Source organism: Pholis gunnellus (genome assembly GCF_910591455.1).
Source record: "Pholis gunnellus genome assembly, chromosome: 22".
Lineage (NCBI taxonomy): Eukaryota > Metazoa > Chordata > Actinopteri > Perciformes > Pholidae > Pholis > Pholis gunnellus.
This window is the reverse complement of record NC_136549.1, coordinates 15,163,329-15,189,917: the sequence shown is the minus strand read 5'-3', so window position 1 is coordinate 15,189,917 and position 26,589 is coordinate 15,163,329. Positions and strand designations below refer to the sequence as shown.

General features: G+C 43.8%; 3 protein-coding genes across 5 annotated transcripts in view; 1 reads left to right on the top strand and 2 right to left on the bottom strand.

Moving 5' to 3' along the window:
* Nucleotides 1–3,628: 3,628 nt before the first annotated feature.
* Nucleotides 3,629–10,164, bottom strand: itfg2 (integrin alpha FG-GAP repeat containing 2). 3 transcript variants are annotated; one of them, XM_079183571.1, is made up of 13 exons: nucleotides 9,987–10,164; nucleotides 9,783–9,832; nucleotides 9,041–9,136; nucleotides 8,912–8,953; nucleotides 8,649–8,826; nucleotides 8,425–8,564; nucleotides 8,183–8,331; nucleotides 8,008–8,102; nucleotides 7,871–7,924; nucleotides 7,255–7,346; nucleotides 7,035–7,152; nucleotides 6,226–6,399; nucleotides 3,629–3,903 (listed from the first exon to the last, which is right to left on the bottom strand). In XM_079183571.1, the coding sequence occupies exons 1-13, from the start codon at nucleotides 9,991–9,993 to the stop codon at nucleotides 3,836–3,838; spliced, it is 1,263 nt and encodes a 420-aa protein (XP_079039697.1). In that variant the 5' UTR covers nucleotides 9,994–10,164; the 3' UTR covers nucleotides 3,629–3,835. The 3 variants fall into 3 exon arrangements, with proteins under 3 accessions (XP_079039697.1, XP_079039696.1, XP_079039698.1); XM_079183570.1 differs by having other exon boundaries at nucleotides 9,783–10,164; XM_079183572.1 differs by lacking the exon at nucleotides 3,629–3,903 and having other exon boundaries at nucleotides 6,294–6,399; nucleotides 6,990–7,152; nucleotides 9,783–10,164.
* Nucleotides 10,165–13,448: 3,284 nt separating this feature from the next.
* Nucleotides 13,449–14,214, top strand: ascl1a (achaete-scute family bHLH transcription factor 1a; the record flags this gene model as incomplete). The annotated part of the gene is made up of 2 exons (XM_079184140.1): nucleotides 13,449–14,065; nucleotides 14,179–14,214. One exon carries the CDS (start codon nucleotides 13,449–13,451, stop codon nucleotides 14,049–14,051), a length of 603 nt encoding a protein of 200 aa, XP_079040266.1. The 3' UTR covers nucleotides 14,052–14,065; nucleotides 14,179–14,214.
* A 2,461-nt stretch (nucleotides 14,215–16,675) lies between these two features.
* The window catches only part of LOC306713868 (uncharacterized protein), a gene marked incomplete at its 5' end in the record, with an annotated part of 33,097 nt that continues 23,183 nt past the window's right edge, over nucleotides 16,676–26,589 (bottom strand). The window contains 5 exons of the mRNA XM_079183707.1: nucleotides 16,676–18,266; nucleotides 19,119–19,188; nucleotides 22,197–22,294; nucleotides 23,098–23,208; nucleotides 23,557–23,627. Of these exons, the coding sequence (XP_079039833.1) occupies nucleotides 18,015–18,266; nucleotides 19,119–19,188; nucleotides 22,197–22,294; nucleotides 23,098–23,208; nucleotides 23,557–23,627 (602 nt within the window). The 3' untranslated portion in view covers nucleotides 16,676–18,014. The remainder of the gene's footprint in view (nucleotides 18,267–19,118; nucleotides 19,189–22,196; nucleotides 22,295–23,097; nucleotides 23,209–23,556; nucleotides 23,628–26,589) is intronic.

Sequence of the window (26,589 nt, the reverse complement as noted above, 5' to 3'; positions counted from 1 at the left end):
TTGTAGGGAACTAGTAACATTAGCAGTCATGTAAGTGTGGTGCTGTAAAAAGTACCTCAAAGTGATCCGGATGTCAAAGACCACACGAATCTACAGCAGCTGTTTCGTGTTCTTTCAAAGCCTGCACATAATTATCCTCGTGCACTGAAGCCGTCCCTGCCGTTTGTGATTCATCGGCATTGTATTCGAGATGTATGAGATCACTAGAATCACTAAGACTGGCTCAACTTGGATTGAGCAATCAAACTTAATAGCTGCATATATTTATCTAAAATCACGCTCAGCATGTTCAGGTAAACGGGTGAATCACAGACAACGGGGTCAAAAAGGTCTTTCGATTGACGAGGAACACGACTGAGTCGTCATTTTCCAACAATGACAGCGAAGCAGAGTCAGCACAAACAAGCACGGGGACAACAGATCGTCTGAACGCCAACAGTCGTACGTATTCACGGGACAGACAGCGACCCGACACCGGAGGGTTGTGGAGGATGTAATGTGTGCTTCAGGAAGAGGCCGGCTGTCAGTTTGCATTCAGATCACAGAGGAGCTCTTCTCCATTTCGTTTTAGCAGATTAAGCTTTTCAAAAGAAGTTTACAAAAGCTCCTTCAATGTTGGATGAAATCATTATAATCCCTTCTCTCAATTCAGTATTTTTATAATAAAGAATTTAACATTTTATTTGTATTCATACAGAAATAGGGTTAGTCCTTTAGCTGTCAATGTAAGGCTGCAAAACAGATGCTTAGTATTGCATTTTAAATAATATCTGAGATCGAGGAAAGGCTGCAGCATCTATTCACGGTCGAGCATGTCGAGAGCAGCCTCGAGGGAGAGTGGTTTCATGCTGTCAGGTTCTACAGACGGGCTCCTCGTGATGGTTTATAAATATTAAAGTCAAGCTACATGTTGACGTCTCAACCTTTCTGGCGTGTGGCGTCATACCTTAAATGTGAGCAGCATCTGGGATGTCGGTCTGGCTGCCGGTCGGTCCTTCGCTTCACGGGCATCTCAACTGTTGGATGGATCGCCATAGAAATGTATCAGAGTATATATATATATATACACAGTATATACATAGTTGTATGATTTTATTATTACATTTTGTTTCACATTTATTCTCATTATCATCTACCCAATATCTTCCTCATTGTCAGTGTTTTGGTTCATTTTGTAAAAACAAGTTTAATGAAATCAGGTCAAAATTAAACACCGAAGTATGGTTTACATTTTGTAATACTTACCCAAGTCATAATTTTAAGTCTTAATTTGTCAAAATAAATATAAATTTTCATATGAATCATGATCCCCAGATGATGTTTCCTACTGACCTCGTCTCTAGCGCCACCACGAGGCTGACATTTGTAGTTTTCATCAAAATCTCGCTCTCAAAAATTAGCTTCAGCTGTCCTTTGTGTTTAGTGCTAATTAACAAATGTTAGCATGCTAACACGCTAAGCTAAGATGAACATGCCAAACATCGGAATGTTAGCACAGTCATTGAGAGCATGTTAGCATGCTGATGTTAGCATTTAGCTCAACGCACCTTTGTCACCTTTAAGTCTTTAATTTCCTCTTTCTAGCTCATTTATATGATTTTTACTGGATAAAGCCTTTAAAGAAATGTTGTTTAAAAGAAACCATAAAAAGTAGCTCAGTTTCAAAAAGCAACCCAATGTTGTTTACCTGGTTAAGAAAAGACTGACCTTCTTTTGAAGTTTATCAAACGTTTCGACTGATGCGTCCCTCAGTGAATGTTACAGGTAAGCCATGTCAGGTGAAAAATAAATAAATTATTAAATTAAAAAACAAACAAATGGAAAGAATCGTAAGAAAATACAATTAAAAACTATTAATTAAATAATAGAAAATAAACAATTAAATCCTTATATCCAGACAGCCTCTCTCTCCATTTGTGGTTTCAAGAAGCAATAATTTGACATTTGTCACAAAAACTCACGACCCAAGAATATGAACCGAAGTATTCAGGGCCGTATGACATTGTTCTCCTTGAAATATTGCTCTAGTACCACTGTGACCTTTTAACTCCTCAGAGAAGTGAATACAAAACTAACACATGGCTCCAAGCTGCATAACAACAAACTCTCCTGAGGCCACATCACTCGTGGGCCAACCTCCAGATGCCAATAACGCTTCTAAAAAAGGGCAATTTGGGCCGTTGTTGTGGTAATGACGTGGCCAAAATAGCTCCAGACAAAACCATACACGCACAAATACACACAAGGTCAGCGAGCTCATGTCGAGGCCGTTATACCCCCGAGTGGACTTCATGTCTCTGGGTCAGACGTACGAGACGTGTTTTATGTCCTGCCTGCTCGGGGGGGCAAAGGTCACAGTCACACAGGGCCCAGCACTGGAAACCAGGGGAGGACGTTGCATTCTGAACAGGCTGCTCATTCCTCTGGGGAGCCAGGAGACGGAGGGTTAATATAAATCCATGTGTAACAGACAGGATCCATAAGAACGACAACGTGACCATTAATGGTCATAAACACACGTCAGACTGAGCTCACTGAGGAGGAATGTTCACGGCTAATAAAGGACAAACTGCAGCCGAACCGCCGTCGTGTTGACTTTGAGATAAAACAGTTAGTAACATGGTTACTACTTAACATTAGTGAGGAGAACATCATAATAAAGGATAATATAACCTACAAATTACTTGCTTGTTTCAAACGCTGATGGGGTCAAAAACATCATTAGCTCTTCTTAAAATGATACCAACTAGAAGTGATGGTTTACAACTCTTAGTATGTTACACTCATATATATATCTTTCATCTCATAATATATCTGTTATCCCATTCTTTTATCACTTACCATATTATGTTAATATGTTCAGACTTATTCTATTCTTTATTTATATCATACCTCTATACTTATACAAACACATGCAATTATATAGTTGTACCATCAGTCTGGTGTACGCTGTAACTTTAACCATACCACTGTCACTTTACCTTGACATTTCTGTCGTTTTATGTTATAGTTTTCTATTCTTATTTGATTTTTTTTATACACCTCTTAGTAATTATGTAGACAAAAACTTTAAATGCACCGACAAAAGCTACACCCTCACGTTCCATTTGAGATGAGGAGGATTTAAATTTTAAGTCTGACAAAAAAAACAAGTGAAGGCAAAGAAAAACACGGCAGCATCAACAACTCCACCCGTGGAGCTCTGAGCGAGGAGGACGAGGGTCCTATAGGCGAAGGCTTCTCCCCCGACACGTCCTCTAAAGAGCAGAAACTCAGGAGATGAGAGGCTGCGGCCTACGAGGACACCTGAGCCTGCATTTACCCTTTACACACACACACACACACACACACGCTAATTTATATTGCATGAGGAAAAAGAGAGGCTGTACATAGGTGGTTATAGGATCCTCCCGTTGGGAACAGTGGGTGATTCCTTCAATACCACCTCTTGTCACGCCCTGCAGGCACTGACAAACAACACTTGCTGCCATGTAAAATCTCTTGTGTCACGTCTGGAGCGCTTCATATCTTCCAGAAGTTTAAATTCTGAGATGCTGCACAGGATGAAAAGAAAAAAGGCCCCTCGCTTGTTTAGTTGATGTTTTTTTATTTTCCCTGCATTGTGCCCCCATGCTTTCACCTTCAGGGAGAGATGACAGAGGCAGCGAGTACCTCTGAGATTACAGCCAGCAGAGAGCCGATTAGAGACCTGAACCCGACGCGTCTGTCGGCGGGGAACACCAACAACAACACCAGCAGCACAGGAGACAGACAGTCGGTGTTTATTAACAGAGTATTTACAGTCAGACGAGACAGCAGTGTGTTGATGTGTGCGCTAAGTCTGCGAATCCTTGTAGAGAACATTCGCCACCAGCGCTCTCACTGCTGCCGGGTCGTCGGTATCTGTGGAGGGGAAACACAAACGTGACCACTGACATGAGTTAAAGCTTCTTCTTCTTTGGTAGGGAGTCATACCACGGTCTTATTAGGGGCCATTGTAAGTACGAGACTAAAATCAGTTATTGTCTGAGATGAAAGTGGGGAATTTTAGAGGAAAATATTTTCAAATTCACAAGAAAAACTTGAAAATATTGGCAAGAACCACGACGCTTGACTTTGCCAGGTTGGATAAACCTCATCACACCACTGATGCCATGTTGTCATAAGCATCCAGACTTTGAGGAGACATTGTGAATCGGGCCCATTCAGAAGAAAACAACAACATACTGAGTTAAGTTTTTGTCTCGTAAATATGTGAGTATTTTCTTGCAAATCTACCACTTTAATTTCAGAGAATATCCCTTTTTTTCCTCTGAAATAAACGTCTTTAATCTCAGAAATTATGAGTTTTTTCTCAAATCTCACCCCCTCCTCTACCTACAATGGCCCAGATTCAGCTTCAACCGTTGTAGATCCAAACTACAGTGAAACAAGTCGAAACCAGACGATGATTGAAAGAAGGAGAAACTGTCTATACTCAGAAACCTTCCCACGTAGTGATGGAGAACTGACAGACTCTTCATCATCACCCTTCGGCTTTCGGGCGAGTTGTTAATGTGAACGAACAGCAGGGACGAGCCGGAGAGCTGCTACTGACATTATAGCAGGTCAGGGTGAGGCGGCTCACACAGCTCACACCGACAGTTCAGCTTCACTCTCATTTATCCCTTTTTGTTTGCAGTTATGTGTATTTAACAGCTTCATGTTTTAGTAAGGCTGCATATGAAATTAAATGCACTTCAAGCTATTTTTTAATTGCTTAAATTCATGTTCTCATGTGGACAAAAGACTGTAAACATGCAAATATCCCCTCCGGTGCACACTCTACATATCAGTTACATCTTTACACTTGTGTTTGTCGGCGATCTCTCCTCCTCTCTACTTCCTCGTCCCCAGGCTGCTACAGCAGACATTTTCCCACACTGGGTTAGGTAACTGTGAAATCCTCAGTGCAAAGGAAACAACAGGCCCAGAGGTTGAATTATTAACAGAGGCAGCAGGAAGCTACGCTAACAGCACCACCAGGCTCCAGAAAAAAATCAGCCAGAACCTGCAATTTTAATTTTCATCTGCAATCACAAAGCTCCAGCAAGTCTCGCTAATCGAGAGCTCGTCCGGCATCGTCGCCGGGTAGGTTTCCACTCGTTTAACATGCGACATGAGCTGCTCATCCCTGCAGACCAAAAAGACTCATTTGTGATTTAATAAGAGTCATCTTCACAAAAAAACATTTTATACACAACGGGCAGATTAATGATCTAACTGAAGGAAATGAACAGGAAATAAAAAACCATTGTGTGCCTTCACAATGATTAACCAACTTATTGACGGAGTTGAACAGTGTTTGTCAGGAGGATTGTGTTCGGAGAGAAGCTGGATGCAATTTTCAAAAGAGGAGGAAAAAAAGATAAAGAGAGAAACGAGTCAGAGAGCAGCTCTGTGTTCTGTGTGCTCGAGGATTACAGCCTCAAGATATTTCAGGCTTCTCAGCACAGTCGACTGACAGACAAAAATGAGAACATGAAAGAAATGGATTTGAGGCTTCCGGAGTGAATTTCCTCCCTCACCTCTTCGTGCCTGTGTGTGTTGAGTTGAAAAAGAAGTTTTGTGTTTCTGTTCTAAACGTCTTGTTGGTACGAATGTTCCCAGAAAGACTCACCAAACTCTTAACTGTACAAAACGTTCATTAATCGCTTGTAATGGCAAGAATCGTATCATCAGCGGTTGTGATTCATTATGCTGCAGTAATGTAAGCTCGGGCTGCAGCTGTCGATCGTTGTAGTAAATGAGCATTTTGTTCATTATTATTATTATATTAAAGAGTAAAAGGAAATACACAAAGAAGAGAATAAGACTCTGTTTGTGTCAGTCATTTTTAAAGCACTTTGATTTGCATTTTATTTGTTTGAAAGGTGACGTATAAATAAAACCCGATTGATTTATTGACTGATTTTGACTATGAGAAAACTGGTTAAATCGTTAAACGTGACCCCGTAAGAAAGAATCTGTTGAGTTGTTCCCGCATGAGTCTCATTAAACCCGAGCAGGATGTTGTTAGCAGTAATAATCTGTCATGTGGGGATCATTTCTATTCTCCCCGCTTAGTGGCAAACAAGTTGACAACAAATAGTCTCAGTTGGTCTCTCGTCCAATTACAACAACAAACAGAGGAGACGTCGGCTTGAATGTGAGGAAGGATGCTCTAATCTGAATCTCCGTACGTACCGACTCCCAGCACCTTCAGGTGTTTGGTGAACTCAGGTTTCTCCTCCAGGACCCGTAACATGTTGGTGGACTCCATGCGCTCCAGCTCCACCTTCCAGTAGATGTAGATTTTGTGATTGAAGCTGACGTACACCAGACAGGGGCTGTTCTTACCCTCCTTACATGTGTACTGACCTGCAGCCACACACACACGAAACACACACAAAAACTCAACTTATAGTTTATATATATATATATATACACAATATTCACCTAATATGTGGCGGGTAGTGCTGTGATTTACTGTGTTATGAACACATCAGCTGAACTCTGATGCCAAATATACATCTTTGTGAGAGAGCCAGCTTCACCACAAACAGAGAAACCAATCTAATCTTCCTTAATGATCCCACAGAGCAGACAGATAAGACACACACACACACACACACACACACACACACACACACACACACACACACACACACACACACACACACACACACACACACACACACACACACACACACACACGGTAAGTGCAAGGAAACAAAACCCACTGGAATCCGACAGATCAAACAAAGTCTCTGGTCTCCCGCTCTAATCCACTTACTACTGCAAATGTTATATTAGCTCCCTCAAATGAACTGCGGCTTGTTTAAACACTGCAGAAAGATTTGAAAAAGGAAGAAGAAGAAGAAGAAGAAGACCGGGTGAACCCAAAGCTCAACGCCGCCACCTACTGGTGCCATGAGGCGTTTGTGTCAGCACCCAGGAGAGAATCTGACCTGATATAAAGGATCATTTTGGGGGTCGAGGACGGGGTCTCTCACCCGCACAGAAGGCGTTGACGTTCTCATCGAACTGGAACCGCACGACAGTCCGATTGTGGTCAATGATGTAGGTTTGACCGTCCCAGGCGCATGCCACCACCTCCTCTCTGCCGTCTCCCTGGAAGAAAAACACACACACACCCTCACCGTGATTACCAAAACAATGAAACCTAAAAGTATTTAGCTTGACACAAACACACACACACACACACACACTCACGGTGACGTCGAGCTTCTGCAGCGCAAACAGCTGATGATCCACCTGCACGGACCACAGCAGCTGCTCTGAGCTGTCCATCAACTTCAGCGTCCCTGAACATTTGAAGGTAAAAACAGATCCACGAGGAACATTAAAGTTCTGCTCAAGAAACACGGAAAACTAAATGCTTTCTGGCAAACCCCGATTCTGTGAGGTCTGAAATGAAACAATTAACAACTGATCCCTGAAATGCAGTTTCTCTTAATGTTCTCAGGTACAAGCCTCTAACCTCTGATGTGTTGGCTCATCAAGGTGTCCCCAAGAGACCGTTGGTGTTAAACGTTGGCAGCTTACAGCCTTAATGACGATAATCCCACTGGATCCTCTCTGCTTGAAATATTGATGGACTCTCCAGCTGCTCTGAGAGCTGCTTACCAGGAGGATCTCCTTCATTGACTAACAGCCACGACGCACACCGAATGTTCCGTTACATATAGTATTACTACTACTGCAAACACAAGTGGATCACAAGACGTGTGTTTCTCTTACTCATTTGTCTTTGAGCTGGCTTCTCCTGTCTGTTTCTACAAACTCCTTCTACTGTCGTAATACACTGACTCATGACTTCATGACTTACCATCTAAAGTACAGAGAGCAAACAGCCCACATGTAGCAGATTCCTCCTTAGAGCCTGATGAAAAACAGAAATACATGGTTAGACCCCGTTTTAATACAACGTGTACTAAATATTGCCTACGCTATAGAAACACGGACCTTTACTGATGCTGCCGATGAGATGAGTGGACACATTCTTGTTGTGTATCCGCCCGGTGGTCAGGTGGAGAACTACATCTCTGGAAGGTCCCTCACTGTGAGCGAAGACATCGAGATGTTTAATCAGTGTCCTGCGTCTACACGTCTAGAACTTTTTATCTGTGGCCGTGTCTACCTCCCAGGGGTGGGCGGGGCTTCTTCTCCAGAGCTGTTGGAGTCCTGTTGAGTCCACGAGCACAGCAGGATGGCGTAGCCACAGCCCGGCTGAGACACCATCAGCTCTGGTAAACCCTCTGGACCCGGGTTCACCGACAAACTGTCCACCTGCACCACAGGCACTCACATTAAACTGACTTTCACTTTGTGTGGTTGGATAAGAAGCTTAAGTATGTATGTAACAAGTAATAATTCCTGTACCTGCCCCTCCAGAAGCCATTTCTTCAGCAGAACCAGCTGTCCAGATCCGAGCTCTGAGCCGTCGGACGGCTCCTCCCAACGGAAAGCTCGCACCACTCGGTCTGTGTAGCCGACCACCAGCTCACTGCGGCCGTCACCGTCTACGGCACAGGAGCGCACACGCTGCGGTCAAATTCAGGAAGCAAGACACACAGGACGGATACAGATGGAGGGAAGTCATTTACCGATATCACTGATGAGGATGACTTTGGTGTTGGCAGGAATGTGTTGGGTGAAAAGAGGCTTCTGGTCATCTGAGGACATGAACTCATGCTGACTGGATGAATCCGCTTTACTGGCAGTGGCAGCTGTCAAGTCAAAGAGGTGAAACCAGCCCTCCGCACCGACGGCCACCACGAAGTTCTGCCAAACGAGGGAAAAACACGACGTTGAGAACACCACCAACATTATTCATGATCACGATGCTGCCGATGATTTCATAACTCACCTTTCCTTTGTTGCAGACGTCTCCGACTGCAACACAAGTCAGCTGCCAAACCAAGACACATTGTGTGAGTAAGAGAAACAGATTCTCTCTATGAAACCATCATAGTGAGCTCCTGGTTTGTGTACTGACCATGCCCACACAGGTTCTGGTGACCCAGGGTTTGGGGTCATCATTCTTGTACACAAGCAGCTTCCCGTTGGTGTCGCCCACAACCAGCTCGTTCAACTGCAGTGAACATAGACAGACGGCACATTTGCTTTGCTTTAATAGGGAAACACCACAAACACTGAAGAATGACCTGAGAGTTAATCATGGTGTATAAATGTAGGAGTACTGGAGAGAAGCCACACAGAAGTGTATGAATGTTGTCATCGGGTATACTCAATCAGCATGTGACTGAAGGGTCCACATGTAGACTTCAACTGATTTTAAATGAGTGTGGGGTTCTAATGAAGCACACATATCAGTCATATTTAGAGCTACAGACATTTGGTGTAAAGAATGTCACAAATTGAGAAAATGCAGATACTGCACATCTTCCAATTGCCTTTTTTTTTGTCTGAGCAACTGTCCAACACCCAAAGACATTAAAATATAAGACAAGAAGAAAGAAGGAGCAAATTCTCAGATGTGAGAAGCCTTTAATATTTGAATATGTTGCACACAGAACTTTTGTGACCTTATTTCTATAGTGTGTCTTTTGCAGAGAGTGCATTAATTAAAAAGTACTGCAGACTTACACCAAGTTACACGCATGTTTTGAGCATTTTTAAAGCATGCACTCACTCTGTACCTTATTCCAGGTTCGTTGGTTTACGTTGCATAATTCATGGTTTGTGAGATGAATCTACAATAACGTCATAGTACTCACCGAGTCGTTGTCAGCGTCTCCCAGACAGATCGCGTGAGGAAAAAGAGTTCCTGTGAAATCCAAAGCGACACGTTGAACGTAGTTCAAGGACCGCATCGTTAGCTATATTTTAAACCCACTGAATCACACTCATTTGAGAAGCTGCTGTTAATAGCTGGACCAAAGATAGTTCATGATTTTGATAGCTAGCTAAGCTAACATTACCTCTCATGGGCTAAAGAGCTCAAATGAACGTTAGTTTCCCCTAAAAAGCGCGATATAACAACGTATCCTTCATACCTAACTGCTTTCTAAAAAATACCTCTGTGTTGAATTACTTTAAAACCCGTATATCGGATTAAATGGATGGTTACGTAGCTGTATATTTGCTAGCTTCTTTCTAGTAAACAAAATCACGTGACCTTAGAAAGTACGGCAGCTCAGTAGAGACAAACTACCTATTTCGCAAACATTACCGCGCTTTAATGATACTCGTTCAAATGTTATAACTGGGCTTTCCATGAAAGTGAAATAAATCTTTTTAACATCTTATCAAAATGTCACATTGCAACAGTACATTTAAAAAGGTCAATATTCCAACTCCAAAGCATTACATTATATATATATATATATACATACATTTTGCAGGATAATTTTCTGCAGCTGAATCTTTTTTTAAAAAGTTATATTTACCCTTTAATAAATAAACCGTTTAGTACAATTCTACTATTAATGTTTAGTATGACAGTTTTGTAAAATGGAGAGAAGTTACCTCCAGCGTTAAGTGCCCCTGTTGTCCACTAGAGGGCGACATTCAATCACAACCTTTCACGTCAGGCAGAAAACAACGCATCGCAGAGGGAGGAGGTGTTTACACAAACACCAAAGAGAAGGCAGAAGTTCATTACAGAAATAGTCTTTTAAACATGTTTCTAACTCATTGCAACAGGTGGTTGAATTATTTGTTCTGTTTTGTTTTTCTCCTTTATTTCCTCTCACTTTATTATATTGTATTCTTGTTGTAGGCAATAAACATATCTGTATGAATGTTGGGAAAAAACTAATACAAAGAATGAAGAGATTCATTAAACACAGAACAAAATATCCATTTATAGTAATTAACCGTAGCTATGAAAGGACATCTTTTGCACATTTTATCTATTAATTAAAAAAGAGCAACTGCTAAACGTCAGTCTTTAAACATATATCCATTACTAATGGTGCACCTGCCGAAAGACAATAAAACACTGTCAGAAAAACAATTTTTAATGACAAACAAATTGAAAGACATCACACACAAAGATGCTATGGATGATACGGGTGCTTATGAGTTTTTGTTTTATTGTCTCCACAAAGCGAACTCCCCAAAGAAAAGAGAGAAATACAGAAAGTGGTTAAAGGGGAACTCGGGCGCCCAGATGTCATATTAATTATTACACTCGGCTATGACTGGAAAGCCCCTCGAAGAAAAAAAAGGAGCGCCCTCCAAGCCTCTGGAAGACCAGCAGCAGAGAGAGACAGAGAGAGAGAGAGAGAGAGAGAGACAGACAGAGAGAGAAAGAGAGAGAGAGAGAGAGAGAGAGAGAGAGAGAGAGAGAACGAGAGAGAGAGTCCTCACAAAGCGCTAATTGGACTCTGGAAGCACACTGACAGGGCATGGATAGGTTTCAGAAAGCCATGCGATGGTGAAGAGGTGCAGGGGGAGGCTGAATAGAACCCACGTTTCTTTTCTAAACTCTCTGGCTGGGCGAAAAAAAGGGCGAGAGGGAGAGAGGGAGAACAAGGGGGAGGGAAAGAAAAGAAAGTATTGGATGGTGGTGGTGTGTGTGTGTGTGTGTGTTTTTAATACCACTGTCGACGCAGAAAAATTGCACAATTTATTACAATCCCGTCTTCAGAACGCATATATACAGACGCACGCGCACAGTGTGTGAGGTTGTTTGCACACACAGCAAGGAATTGTACACAAGCATTGAAAAACACAAGCACTGAGAGCAGAACGTCATGCGCAAAATGGGAAAATTACGCACAATCCTAAATCTGATTTCTCTCACCGCACGTGCACAGGCCAACACACGCACACAGAAACCTTATCTGTACGCACGCATGGAAAGCCATACAAACACGCACGAGAGAAGAACTTCGTGCGCAAAAAAATATATTAATAATAATAATTACGCGCAAACTGTAAAACAATCAGTTTTTTCCCAGTTCATTGGATTTACACGCACCACTGCACATGCACGCGCAAACGCACTTAAAAAAACAGAGAGGGCAACACAGTTTGGTCTTGGTTTTGTTCCGCGCTGAAAGACGTGTTTTATCATTCTTCACTTTTCAGAACGACATTAATGGAGAGAACACTCCGCGTCCACGCTACTGTAACCGTATCGGGTGTATCAAATCAGACACAAAGCCTCCTCCAAACTGATTCTTTGGGGCCCCCCAACAGATTTGCGCTCCTCCGTTCCGCCTGTGCGCGGCTGATGATCCGCTCTAATCAAAGTGGAAAATTTGGCCTCTGACGCACAATGGTCCCTAAAATGAGCGGCATTCAGACGCGTCTGTAACGCTGACCATAAAACTAGACCGTGTTTGAGTTGAAACGCCAGCGAGCGACTGATTTACATGCAGAGCTCTCAGATAAAGTGTAGCACGGGGAGAGAGAGAGAGAGAGAGAGACAGAGAGACAGAGACAGAGAGAGCTGTCTTTCAGCACCACAGTTTGGCTCTGCGGAAAAATCTATAAACGAATAAAATATATTTTTCTCATTCTGAATAATGATTTTTTTTACTGGTCTTTTGAAGTAAACAAAACAATTCATCATATATTCTTCAGAACAAACTCTCTCCCATGATTTAGTCTATTTGAAAAGCCATATGACTGTCATAGATATCACTTGTTGATGTGAGACTTTTGAAACGGACTTTCTCAACATCTCTGACAACTCGCGCAGCGTCTGTTCAGTGAGTCCTCACTCATGAATTTATAAAATCCATATGAGACATGACTTTTAGTCAAGTGTTTACAAGATTCACATAGTAGACAAAGTTACAATCTATTCGTTAAATGATTCCTAAATGGTGTTTTTCATGATATCTGATATCTAAAATAATGAAAAAAATCTATGAAATGTACCTAATAAATATAAAAACCACAGTTTTTGTTCATTCAAACATGAACACAAACGGGTTGTTTGCTTTGGAACGTAACATTAGAACTCTTTAGTGTTTCTCTTCATAATGTTGTGAACGTTTTGTCCTAAACGGGACTCTGTGTTGAAAACTTTCCTCTCCGCTCTGCCTCACCTAACTGACAGCCGTGATAGATAGAAAAGAAAAGAAAGGAAAAAAAAACCCTCACCACTGACTGTTTGCTTAGTGCTTCAAGTGGCACGCGTCCGGCGCGCGCAACGCACCGGCACCGGGGCAGGAGCCCAAGGTGAATCCACGCGACTGGAGGGCGTGGCCAGTCCCCCATCCAAATGTATTGAAAAGCAGTGGCGTCTGTCCTCGAGGACTCAGAGCAGCTTTGAGGAACGCGCGAGGCAGCAGTCCAGCGGACTGCCCCCACTGAAAACAAGTGCACGTCAAACGGCCACACCACGTGAACGGCACGAGCGGGACGCACCGCCTCGAGACTTGGTGATTCTTTATAATTTTATATATTTTTTTTGTTTACTGGAAATGGACTTCACAGCCAAGATGGAAATTAACATCAGCCAGCAGCAGCTTCTGCCGCCCGCTTGCTTCTTCGCCGCCGCGGCGGCGCAGAGCGTCCAGCTGAGCCCGAGCGGCAGCAGCCAGGGCAGCGGGAAGTCGGGCTCCAAGCAGCCCAAGAGGCAGCGCTCGTCCTCCCCGGAGCTGCTGCGCTGCAAGCGGAGACTGAATTTCGCGGGTTTCGGCTACAGCCTCCCGCCACAGCAGCCGCACGCGGTGGCCCGGAGGAACGAGAGGGAGCGCAACCGGGTGAAGCTGGTCAACAACGGCTTCGCCACTCTGCGGGAGCACGTCCCCAACGGCGCCGCCAACAAGAAGATGAGCAAAGTGGAGACGCTGCGCTCGGCCGTGGAGTACATTCGCGCCCTGCAGCAGCTGTTGGACGAGCACGACGCGGTGAGCGCGGCGTTTCAGTCCGGCGTCCTGTCGCCCGACATGTCGCAGGGATACTCCCAGGACATGAACTCCATGGCAGGTTCACCGGTGTCCTCGTACTCATCCGACGAGGGCTCCTACGACGCCCTCAGTCCAGAGGAGCAGGAGCTGCTCGACTTCACCAACTGGTTCTGAGCGTCTTTATAAAGGTAAGAACACTGAAAGATATCAGAATTAATATAAGATGACATTGTCGATAAACATTCACGATAAACACCTTGAACAGTGGCTTACCCTTTTCTTTTTCTCCTTCTTCTCACAGACATATGGATCAACTCACTTTACTGTTGAAGTGCGCTTGGGATTGTCCCGGAGGAGGCTAGGTGTCCTCAAGAACAAGACGCATTGTCCTTTAACGCCCGGTCCTCCCAGACTGACAGAAGGACAGACACGGCCTTAACGTCCCCAACAACTTGGGGGTAAATCAGGCCGGAGATCAGCGCCAAAGGGTTAAAGGAAGACGGTTCTCCTGACAGCGTGGGAATCAAAGCTTCTGTGCATTAGCCCATGATAAACAAACAAAACAACAACCCTAAAGTGAATTCATGCTCTATAAAAACATTATTTAATACGTCGCTCTTCAACTATGCTAAACCCAATCACAGAACACCAACCCTTTGGTAAACCTCTCTGACGTTTTGATTCAGAAAAATGCTTCCAAGTCGCAGATTTATTCTATACAATTCTATATCAAACGCTTTTTTTGAAATATATTAAGCTATTTTTGTATGTAAGAGATTTATAGATGTTTTGTACACATCCTTTTTGTATATATTTTGTCTATATATTGCGAAGTTGCTTCTATACCTCCTGCCTATGTAGACGTGTAGTCTATTATTCTCTGGCTCTTCTGTTCATGAGGTTTCCAGAAGGAGTTTGACACTCCGACGTTTTATTCTAGCACCAATGTGTCTTATTTAATAGCAAAACATGTTATTGCATTATGTCATGAAGTTCACAATGATCAAAACGTATGCAGCTATTGTCCAAACAGAGCGCAATGGCCATGCATTGTCTCTTTATACTGCCAGCTCTATATTGTCTTCACATAAACAGATGTTGAAAAAAAGAAGTCTTATAACCATATTTTCTACACTCCAGTCCAAGAATAAAATGATTTGCTACTGAATTATTTTCTGTCTTGTTATTTTGGGGCGTATCTAAAGGAGGGGGATCACGTTTGGTTCCAGCTTTCAACATGTGGTTTGTAACTAATTGGAGGGGAAAGCGAGAGGGAATGATGGAGATAGGATAATACAGCACTTTAGGGAGAAAAGGGAGAAAGAAACAACTTTTACGCACAGTTACGCACATTTTACGCACGATATATTTTCTTTCCAGGCTGTCAAATCCATAATATAATGGCTTCTTAAAGCTTCTCGTCATTTCCCTCTGTGGAACTCTCAATGTCCAAGTCTGCATAATCTCTCGTGCATAAAAGTTATGCAATTTCTGTTTTATTTTAAAGATAATGAAAGCAGCAGCTGTAAGATACAGTCACTGATGAAATGGTTCTCCAAAGAAATGGACCTTGAAATAAACAAACACCAGCAAGAAAATGATAATTTTCTAATTAATGAGTTAAAACGTCTTGTAATCATCGTTTGTTCTGTACGCAGCTTTAAACTGCGCGTTAACTGTTCCTAGTATAAACAAATACAAACTAGATGTAACGGGATTCCCTATCTACAACACAAACGTTCTCAAACGGAAGAGAGAGCATCAAAGTTGGAGCTTTCGCATTATTATTATTTTCATCCAAACAAACATGAGGACATTTCTTTGCCAGCGTCTTTTTGAATTAGCAGACGGAGAGAATGTCGGTGTGATTGCGACCACCAGTAGATTTTGAGGTAGAGCTCGTGTTTAACTGCAAAACGAAGTTTGACAGGTAGGGCGGAGGCTGCAGCCGGACGCGTGTCTGCTTTAATGAGTGAATGGAGTTTGTGTGGTGGTCGAGTGGAGACACGGAGCTGAATTGGCTGATGGCGTGTGCCTCCTGACAGCAGCATGCCGCTGAACACACAGCAATCACCACCTGGGAAGGAGGGAACAAGCCCAGTGTGTGTGTGTGTGTTTTGAGGATGTGTACGTGTGCGCGCGCGCGTGTGTGTGTGTGTGTGTGTGAAGATACTTTGGCGAGTCTTTAGGCTACTATATTTTTTTAAAGCTGTTTTCGACAATAAACTCAAAGAAAACAAATCAAAATATTCTCAGATTTAACAAAAGAATGAATTATTTTATCCACAAAAAGTAAGTAAGTGCACAACCACGTGAGTTGTGAACAGGGTCATTGTGCAAGATGCGCGTGCGCTGCATCAGTTGTTCTCAATGGTGGGTTCATGAACCACCAGGGGGCCCTGAGAGGGAGCAAGAGGGCCCCTCGAAAAATGAACATGCTCCAAGAAAGTAGGAAGAAAACATTGTTGTAAATACTTGCAAATTTATAATAATTATTTCATTTAGGTTTGAGCAACAAACATCATTACAGGGATTACATGTTCTTCTGAGTGAGAAATGTTTTGCCAAATTTCACAGCAGTTTATTATCTTTAAGTATTAACATTTATCACTCTGAAAAACAGTCGACTCATTTATCAAAGGTACAATCTGCTCATCCCAACACCAAAAAAAACCCAAAAGAGTTGGAACCTGAAATTCCCAAATCTTATTTTTCAAATGCAACACAATTATGACACAATGTGAACTTTACAACTCTAAATGTGAAAATACCTCAAACATAAATGTATAACAGCACGTTTCATTGTTCATCCAGAGTTACAGGTACAAATAAGTTCTTCACCCGACAGCGACTAGTGGAGGATACTGAAGACAAACACTTTATTTGTGTTCTTCTCAACGCTTGAATAGAATATCAATAGAACAGAGTATTTCTGAAAGCTTTAGAATCACAGTTTTCTTCTTTTTTTTTCATGATGACATATGCTGCTTACAGGACATCCCTGATATCTAACAATCCTGGTTTGTTGCCCTGTCAGAGTCCATTACGTTTCCCTCTGTGGCGGTCTGTCAAGCGTGCATGAGCCGCAGGAGAGCACGGCCATATCTAATTGGCAAAGCTGAGGCAAAACAATGACTCAAAGTGTATCGGTTGAATATCTCATTCAATATCATTCATCAGTGTTGATTAAATCGGATAGAAGAGAACGACAGTCTGAGCGGCTCAAATGTTGTTTTCTTCCTCCAGAACAATACACAGTTGTTCATCAGAATATTTTTACGTGAGCCCCGCCCCCCCCGAAGCAGAGAGTCCGGGCCAGTTTGTAGAAGGAGTTTTTATGCAATGCAACCAAAATAATAGTACTGCGATGCATTTAAAGCTTTGTCAAACTGTGCAAGACTTTGTCCAGTGAAAAACGATCACCATCCACTGCTACAGAACATTTCAGGACCATAGACAGCACTTCACAGCTCTATGAAGTGGCAAGTATGTAACAGCAACAACAAAAAACATTTAATACATTTCAAAAGACATCTCTTATTATCCCATCAATTATCCAAACATCAAGGATTCTGGAGAAGTCATAAGTGATTGTAAAAAGAAGTTGTAGAAGTTCATTTTACAGATGCTCACTAGTGATTTCAGAGCAGAAGGATTGCCTCTACACGGCTCTCAACATGGTGACTGCTGAGCAGGTGGTTAGCAGCTAACGGTGCTAACAACGCCAGAAGTGTTTACCTGAGGGGGAAACCACACATAGCAAATAGTTGCTTGCTGCTATATTAATGCTCTGAATGTGGAATTTAGCATCTTTAAGTCCCTAGCAAGAGCACAACATGTCACCTTTTCACTTACGTCATTAGTCAACGTATCTCCAACTCGCAGCGTTGATTGTGGCGATCCTATTGGAATGAATTGAACTTTCTGCGAAATTTAGCCTTTGAAATGGTGGTGTGACAGGGCCTAAAACATCATGGGAGATTAATAACTTTGTGAACAATTACTACGGTGCTAAATTCACTCGCTTTAATCGAAGCGTCTCTTGTTTCTTGTGTGTTCTTTTCACAGTACTGGTAGTTTCAGTGGCAGTGATGCTGGTACCTGAGCCACACAGGGCAGACGGTACAGTGGCTGAGGTCAGAGGTGGCTGGAGTCATCGAGAGGGTTGGCGATGACCGACTTGTGAATGAGCATGAAGAGCGGCAGGTAGGCCAGGAAGTCCAGCAGGTCCAGGGGGGGGATGTGCTGCAGCTCCAGCCTGACGGCCGCCTCCTGCTCCAGGTGGATTCCCCCGGCCTTCAGCTCCAGAAGCAGCTGCTCCGCGCTGATGAAGCCCTGCTGAGCTCCGGGGTCTCCTCGCTGCTCCTCCAGGAGGAACAGGAACAGTTGCTACACAATAATAATAATATATTTGACATAAATAAGATTAAAAATAAGGCAAAACTGGCTTTGAACTCCCTCTGAGCACTGTTGTGAGCGTGCGGGTGTATGCACACGTTATTGTGTGCGATTCTCAGCCTCAGATTACCTCAACCTGTTCCAGGTCTTGTTTGAGTGCACCTGTTTGCACAGTTAATGCAGTCAAGGTGATAATTGCTGTGGTAGGGGGAATAATCCCTCTGGCAATCAGCCCATTCTCAGGTTCCTCCTGTCTTTCAGTTGCTCAGCACTTCCTTGTATGAATGAGGGCCGGGCCTGCTTGCGAGCGGCCAGCTGGTAGGCTATAGTCCCGGTCCATCTGAGATGAGCCGTGTGTCTCGGGCTGATTACAGGGCTGGGCGGAGTGGACGGCATGTTCACTGCTGGGCACTTTAATGAGATTAGGGCTTTGCTAATCTATGAAAAGGGAAAAGCACCCCTCTCTTTCTTCCTCTGGCTTGCTTCCCTCATTTCTATGCATGCGGGCTGAGTGTCTTTCATTTAAAAAAAAGAAGGAAAAAAAAGGGCTAGCTTTACAAAGCATGCTTTGGAATTGCTCTTCAAAGTGTTTACCAGTATTTATTTCATTATAATTATACCCGCAGAGCCATGAAAGAGGGGCGGAGACGGAGTTTGTGGCATGAATGTGACTCATGTGAGAGTTAATCTGATGTTGCGTGGAGGCAAGTGCACCTTGTGAATACAAATTCAAGAGTATAGACATGTGTGTGTGTGTGTGTGTGTGTGTGTGGGGGGGGGGAAACCATTAGCCAGCAGACGCTTAAGAGAATTTGGGAAATGCAAAACAAACTTTTATATTACCTTCGCTTTGAAGAGCCTCACTTCTAACGAGCGGAAGTCCATGTCGGTGATTAGTGATCGCATAAACTCACTGGAAGAAAACAGCAGAGTTAACGCATTAGTTGGTGACAGTTGCTTCTGCAAAAGAACACGTGAGCATAGTTTAAAAAAAAAGGTAATTTATAATCAAGAGAGATTAAATCAAGAATGAGTTCTCAGCTCCTAGTATGGTTCAAGCTGCATCCTACGCTTCCCATAAAGCAACTCCAAAGTGTTTTGTGTTTCACCCTTCCTTCCTGGTGAACGCCATCGCCCTCAGCTTGTAATGTAGGTTTTCTGCTATAAATTAAAAGATGACCCTGACGACTTTTGTGAGCCTCAAAGGACGTTTTAAAGTGTCAATGAACCTTTGAGCCTACATTTGTCCAAACAGGGTTGTTGTGAATCACAATGACAACTTTGTCATCCATCTTCAATCCAATCAGTAGAAAAGTGTTGTGAAATACTTTGGTGGGCGCTGCAGACAAATTTGGGACAAATCTGTTGGCGGCGGCGGGTGATTTTTGGCGGGTCAGTCCCGTGCGATGTCGTGTGCAGAGACGTGATGGTAAAGTGTTCTGAGCCCATTGTGGTTGCTCACAGTGGCCTGGCTGCCAAACAATACGTGGGCACACGTGGACATCCCGCCACAGTAACGGATAAAATGCGCTCTGGATTTGGGGACAGTGTGTGTGTGTGTGTGTGTGTGGTGGGGGAGCTGGAGCAGAGTGAGCGGGGGGTTAACGGGGGTTCGTGTGGAGGTTAATGGAGGGAAATAAGCGACCGGGGGGCACACTCTGGTGCAATGTGACCACTGGCAGCCCAACAAAATCTAGGTCCACACGGATAATTAGAGGGAGACACGACCGATTGTGTTGGGACAGACCTCTCCTGTCCAGCGTGTGGCACAGCGACGGTCGTCTCTTCTCTAACGAGCGCCCGGTGTTAATGAGCCCCTCCTCGCCGCGCGCTCAATGGCCTTGCTAGAGCGAAGAATGGCCGAGCGCTAGGCCAACGAGTGCAACGCACGCCTGAGTGCTCCCTGCGCTGCGATTGGCCCCGGTCCTCGAACCACAGTGCAGGCAGTGGCTTGATGGGGATGAAGCGAGACAGGGCAGCTAATGATCATTAATTGCACTTGGTTTGCAGTAAAAGAGTCCAAAAATGCTGGTGTGCCAAGAACACTGGCGTGATAATGGCTAGCGTGAACGAGGGTCTGGGGGACTGGTGATGGGGAAGATAATAGCAGCCTAACCCATTTTCCTTTGTCGGCCCTCCTCTGGCACCCCGCTGTGGTCAACACAGAAGACTTCTCGCTTACGTAATGCCCAATATTTTGGCGGTCGCCTCATTGGGGAGCCGGTATGTAGTCCGGCGGGGGGGGGTGGAGGGACGCAAACATAATCTGACCTAGTTTTATTTGACAGAATTGAGAGTTGTTTAGGACACTTTTGAGCGGTATGCAGGGACGCAGTGCTGACTGGGCGGGAGGGAAACTCTCTGGAGGAGGAGGGAAACTCGCGTCAGTGGTCTCGGTTCTGCTGTCTCATGGTTTCACAAACATCCTCCGCTCCTTGACCCATTTAGTCCAGTGAATTTCCCGGAGCGAGGAAAACTTCCAGTAACTCTCAGTGCACGCATGCACGCTCACAGATCCAACGCGAGCAACAAGGCATGCGAGTGACAAAAACAATGACTGCGACGGCTCCACCGATGCCGTTTGGGAATCCTGTATGGCAATGTGCTTCTTGGCAGACCATGTGACTTGCCCCGAGGGAATGTGGCGCCGTGTGAGGTGGACTTGTTGGGGAGCACAATGCTACGCGGGGACAGATGGGCTGAGTCAAGGGCCAAAACAGCACGGCACAGAGGGTGAGAGGTAGGCAACAAGAGAGCCGGAGAGATTAGAGACATGAGAGGGACGGACGGGGAAAGTTGTAAAGAAGGGGGGGTGCAATTAGTGCAAAGTAAAATCAGAAGAAAAATAATTATATATAAAAATCACCTCCTCAGATTTCAAAGCCTGACATGATCAGAAAGGCTGATTGTGTAACTACTGTTGCAGCTTATTTCTAAAATAGGATTAGAGACGACAGGATTAACTGAAACAGGTAAGAGGATCAATTTAGTTCAGTTGGGATGAGACGACAGAAGGATGCTGTTGTTTTCTCCTTGTTTAGGAGCCGGCATTATGAACGCCGATCTCCTCTCTTATTATTCAAATTGCAAAAGGGAGTTTAGTGAAAAGAGGTTTAATATGGTCATTCATTATCATTACTATAATTGCCTCCATACAGAGGAGACACCCTGGTCTCTCTGCCAGTGGAGCAGGCAGTCTACAGGCCTCCTCTAATACGCGGCACAAAGGGCCGGCCGTAAATCAGAGGACCCCGTGACCTTCACCCTGTCCTCGCTGAGAGGGAGCTCTCACTCCGGGGTGAGGGCTTTGGGAGCAGGCCTTGACCCTCGGGGACCTCCAGAGGAGGCTTGGCTCCACACACTCCTGTCTGTAGGAAGCTTTTGCACCCCAGGGCAGAAGAAAAACAGCGATGTGTGTGGGAATCTGCGACATATGGGTCATAACGTAGAGACACGAGGACGCTGAGGACGAGTTCAAATCAGAGTGATGTCTTCTGTCTGCACAGGGTCCAATGAAGGAATGCAAGTAACTATTATTATTGATTACCCTGCAGATGAATGCCTGTTCACACATTAACACCCTCAAACGTCTTGTTTTGAATATTCAATTCAAAGTTATATAAATAGGAAATAAATCTGCAAATCCACCACATTTGAGAAGCTGAAACCAGAGAAGGTTTAGCTCAACAACTTGATGCCGACATCGTCGTTTGACGGGATAAGGCCGTTATCACGTCTAAACTAAAGTCACAAAACGTTTGAAGACGCGAGAAGAAGAGGATCAAAGGGAGCCCCACACACGACGACAAATTAACTGGAACAAATTTGCGTACACACTCTTATTCTTATTTATGGCAGGTCAGGGACTCCTCTTCCGGCCTCATTGAGGAGTTCAGAGTGTGTCTGCTGAAGGTCACTTACTCCATGGCGGCTACTTTCTGTGCCAGGCTTGCAATCACAGCAAAGAGCCTCAGGTCCACGAGCCCATCTGTCACTCTGAAGTCCACCATCTCGAGGATCTAAGAGAAAGCAGAGACATAAAGACATACATTTAGCTCAAAGTGCTGCGGTTTCTATTGCTGGATGGTACAACACAACACGGCTCTACTCAACTCGCTCTTTCTTGATTTTACATCAGTAAAACTTTCTGGTATCAACTTGGTCCAAGTGAGCTGAGCCGGTAAAAGAAGGCGACGTAAAAACACTGCAGAGCAAACTGTCAGCAGCGCAACGCGGGACATCCTTCACTAACCCGTCGGTTTTAAATAGCCGTCAACAGCAAGCGCAATTAATTCACTCGACACAGATGTTAAGAAAATATCCGTCCGTAAAAACTATGCAATACTATTGACAAAGAGCAGACGTGTCTCTGATTGGTGGAAGAAGAAAATAAAAAAGACATGGTGCCAAAAAGTGAGTCAGGTCGAGTGAGCCAACTGAACCATGCAGTGGAAATGAGGCGCAAGTGCAGCCTCATAGAGCTGCTAACAGCCTGTCGACTTCTAATCTTGTTCATGATTAGGGAAGAAACATTGTTTTGGGCAGCATGTAATAATTTAGGCAACTTTTTTGGCAAGGATTGACGGGGCCCTGAGTGTGGTAGGCTCTGCCCAACATGGCAACAAAGCCAAATGTCGTATCAGTTTATTATCGCTAAATTGAGACTTTTCTTCCTTTTGAGATTAAAGTTTAATGAAACAACAAGAGTTGTGCCACTTTTATGATGATTGGTTTTTATGTCAGTAAAACGCAGTGTGTGTGTGTGTGTGTGTGTTTAATTAAATGGTTGTGTATATCTGCATGTGTACAGATACAAGCCGACCCTGTAGACGTAGATTTCTTCTTCGTCAGACAGCAGCTCCGGAGGGATGATGTTTTTAAGAGCAAGCAGAGCCTGAAGGCAGGAGATGTAGCCGTCATCATCACCGTCCTCCTGCAAAGAAAGATCACCATCATCACCATCATCACAATCATCATCACCTGAAAGGATTTTTAAGGGTCTAAGAGGCAAAGGTATCCAGCAGACAATTCAGAAAAATCTATATAATTTTGAGCATGGAAGCTCATTCTTGACCTCAGATTGACAAAATCTTAATTCAAGATATAAAATGGTGTTTTTCTACATTTAATCTATTTATTGACAACATATAATGTTAGTTGAAGCCCTGTTTTCATCCTCATTGTTGAAAAATCACCTTGTTCTGAATAGGGAGTGCAACATATTACAATGAGTGACAGAGAATATCCCAAATATAAAGGGGTCGAATGCCTTTTCACTTACTGCTTCAAAAGCTCTTTTGTACTCAGCCAGCTTCTCCTGACTGAAAATGCAATACTTTGCCAAAAAGTCGACTGCAAAGAGAAGAGAAGACAAAGACAAACCTTTAGAGCTTGTGGAATGAATACGAACTGGACCTTCTGACAGCATTTTGTTCATTTGTGCATCACATGTCATACCATTTCAGAAGAGCGATCTCCAGCTTGAGAAACAGAATTAGGTTCTCTCTGTGTGCAGACTGGATTAGAGCAATATTTCTCTCCTCCGGTCGCACTAGGGTCATGGAGGACGGACAATACAGGGCGAGTGGTTCACAGGGCGTCCAGTTGGCCATGATTGAGAAAGGGGGGGGGGGGGGGGGCGCAGAGTGGCACTTGGCTGCAGAGTCTTTTTATTATAAAGACAGAAAGTGAGATGAATAGATGCTGGATAAGCAGCCAAGAGCTAAAGGGACCAGTTATTATTATTACAGCTTATTTAGATCATTTTCTCGAGCAAAAATGGCAAAAGATAAATCTACACACAGCTCCTCCAATGAGATCATTTGGTGATTTTCTTTGTTGTAGGTGAAGAAAAACTGAATCCCTTTGTGTTTTTCTTTGTTAGAAAGTTGGTTGGACATCTCTCTCTGTTTTCTGTTCTTTTATAGAACAAACAATTCACCAAGAAAATAATTCATTGGGATTAATTCATTTAATTCACGTTAGCCAAAAAATATGCGTAAAAAATCTCCAAAAGTAAAACTTTTTATGATTTTTTGATGTTCAGAATGGTCAAAGACTCTTTTTGATAAAAACACTGCACCGTATTTAACTCAAATGTAATGATGAATGTCTCCCAATATAAAAACAATGATTACTCCAGGGGGGGACAAACTGAGGCCAACCACACCCATGAATATTTCAGTAGGCAAATTTGTGATGGAGAGTGACTTGGGAGAAAAGAGGTGTAGAAAATGGGGGCTTTTAAGCTGCTGCCACTTCAATTTAGGAGATGAGAATGAGTCTACTGAATAATGAATCTATTCATTGGTTTGGAGAAGAAAGAGGAGCAACAGAGTTGATATCAGTCTGGACTTAAACCCCTGGACCTCTGGGGTTTCTCCGCAATAGCAGGAGGGCTGTTTGAATCCGCCATTTATCAGCTTAGGCCTAATCGAAACCAGGCCTTCTCCGGCCTCGTCCTTTCACATGCAAAATGTTACATTCGCTTCTGGTCAACTTGACTTGTTAAAGCTCGATTGATCAAAGAAAAACCTACGGGCCGGCTTCACGCATCTGTTTGCAAATATCTGCGATGAGAAAAAGGGGTCTGCAGGACGAGGAGGATCTGGGAGTCACACATGCAGCCTCCGCTCAGCCCGCATGGGACCAGATTTAAAGTCCTCTCCCTTCTAAAGACACCAACATTCAACACAGCGGCTGGATCAGAGGACCGGTCAATTTGCTAAAGTGAAACGGCAGCTTATGCCAGAGAGTGAATGGATCCACCGTCTCTTCTACAGCGAGGCAGGCTGAGGGTCACTGACCATCTGGAGGAGAGTTAGCAGTGATGAGCTGTGGTGGTTTATTGTCATCACACTGTCTCTACTAGAACCATTCAGGTTATAAATGAGTTATTATCCATGAGTCCACAGGTGGAAGAGCATCTACTCACATACTATGTTTGAATCCACTCTTAATATACTTATACACTTCCATGTTGTACATTTACTCCCCTACATTTCAAACCTTTACAGCCTCGCTGTGTTTACTTACGCTCATGTGACTGTGTTGTAGTTCCTTTATAGCCTACAGTTAGATGTTTACATCTGCATTCGGCTTTGTAAGCACTTGGGTCTGTTTTCATGTCTTGTTTTGGGTTTTGTCTCAAACAGTATATGACCATTTGTCAGATCAAATTATTGGGGCCATTTCTATATTTAATGTTTTTTCAGTACCAGTAAGAGATATTAGCTTGTTGCAGATACATCGGTATCGGCGTATATGTCAGCCGATAAATAACAAAAACATATTTTGAAACACTGTCACTATTCTGTAGCTTCTCCAGCAGAGAGTAGAGACACGTTGTTCAGCTGCAAAATGTCCTGACCTGTACACATTTCCTGGTCGTAATCACAAATCTGCAATTATACTGGAAAGCAATCACCAAAGAGAGGTGAAATGGTTGTTTTAAGTAAAAGATATCGCACAGTCTATTAAATCATAAAGCTAGCGATGATAAACTTTACTATGATATAAACTGTCACTCTGAACGAAGCAGAGTTTGACAAAGTTCAACCTCAACATCAGCCCTGACCACAGCCTTGCCTGGTATTGTCTGCACTACACAACACACACACACACACACACGCACACGCACACACACACACACACACTGGTGCTGGAGGAGGTCGGGGGGTCCCTGTCTGAGGGAGCACTCCGTCAGGGAGTCAGCCGGACAAAAGGTGCAGTGGAGTGAGAGATTGAGGGAGGAAGCGAGGGCGGGTGGAGGAGCAGGACAAAGCCGAGGCAGTAAAGCCTCCTGCCTGATAGCCTTATCTGATTCCACTCCAGCGCTTGATGGCTTTTTTTTCACCCTGCCTTTAAAGCGCACAGGTTGTGCCTTTGGTGTGAAGCCTAGCAGAAAATGTTAATCAAGAGAGGGACTGTGTGGAGAAAAGGCGAGAGAAAGGGGAGAGTCACTCTGTTGAGGCCATAATCTGTAATGAGACCGAGGCGATTCAGTTGCAATTGAGAGAGGAAGAATGGGGCCATGATGATGATGATGAGCAGGGAGGTTCGCTCTTTCACTGGCGTTTGTTTTTCTGTTTTGTTCCTTTTCTCTTGCAGAGTCACTGCCCCGCGCACCGGTCCGCGGGCTGCAAACAGCCGCGGGTCACAACTCATTTAACGCACACGTGGGCGCCATTTTCAATGTCTGCAGCTGACGGATGAAAAACCTCGTCTGACAACTATTGGTGCTCATCTGTGTATGATTTATAGTTCCTTTTGTGGCCTCCACGCTTTCTGTTTCTTTGGCTCTGCCTGAAAACAC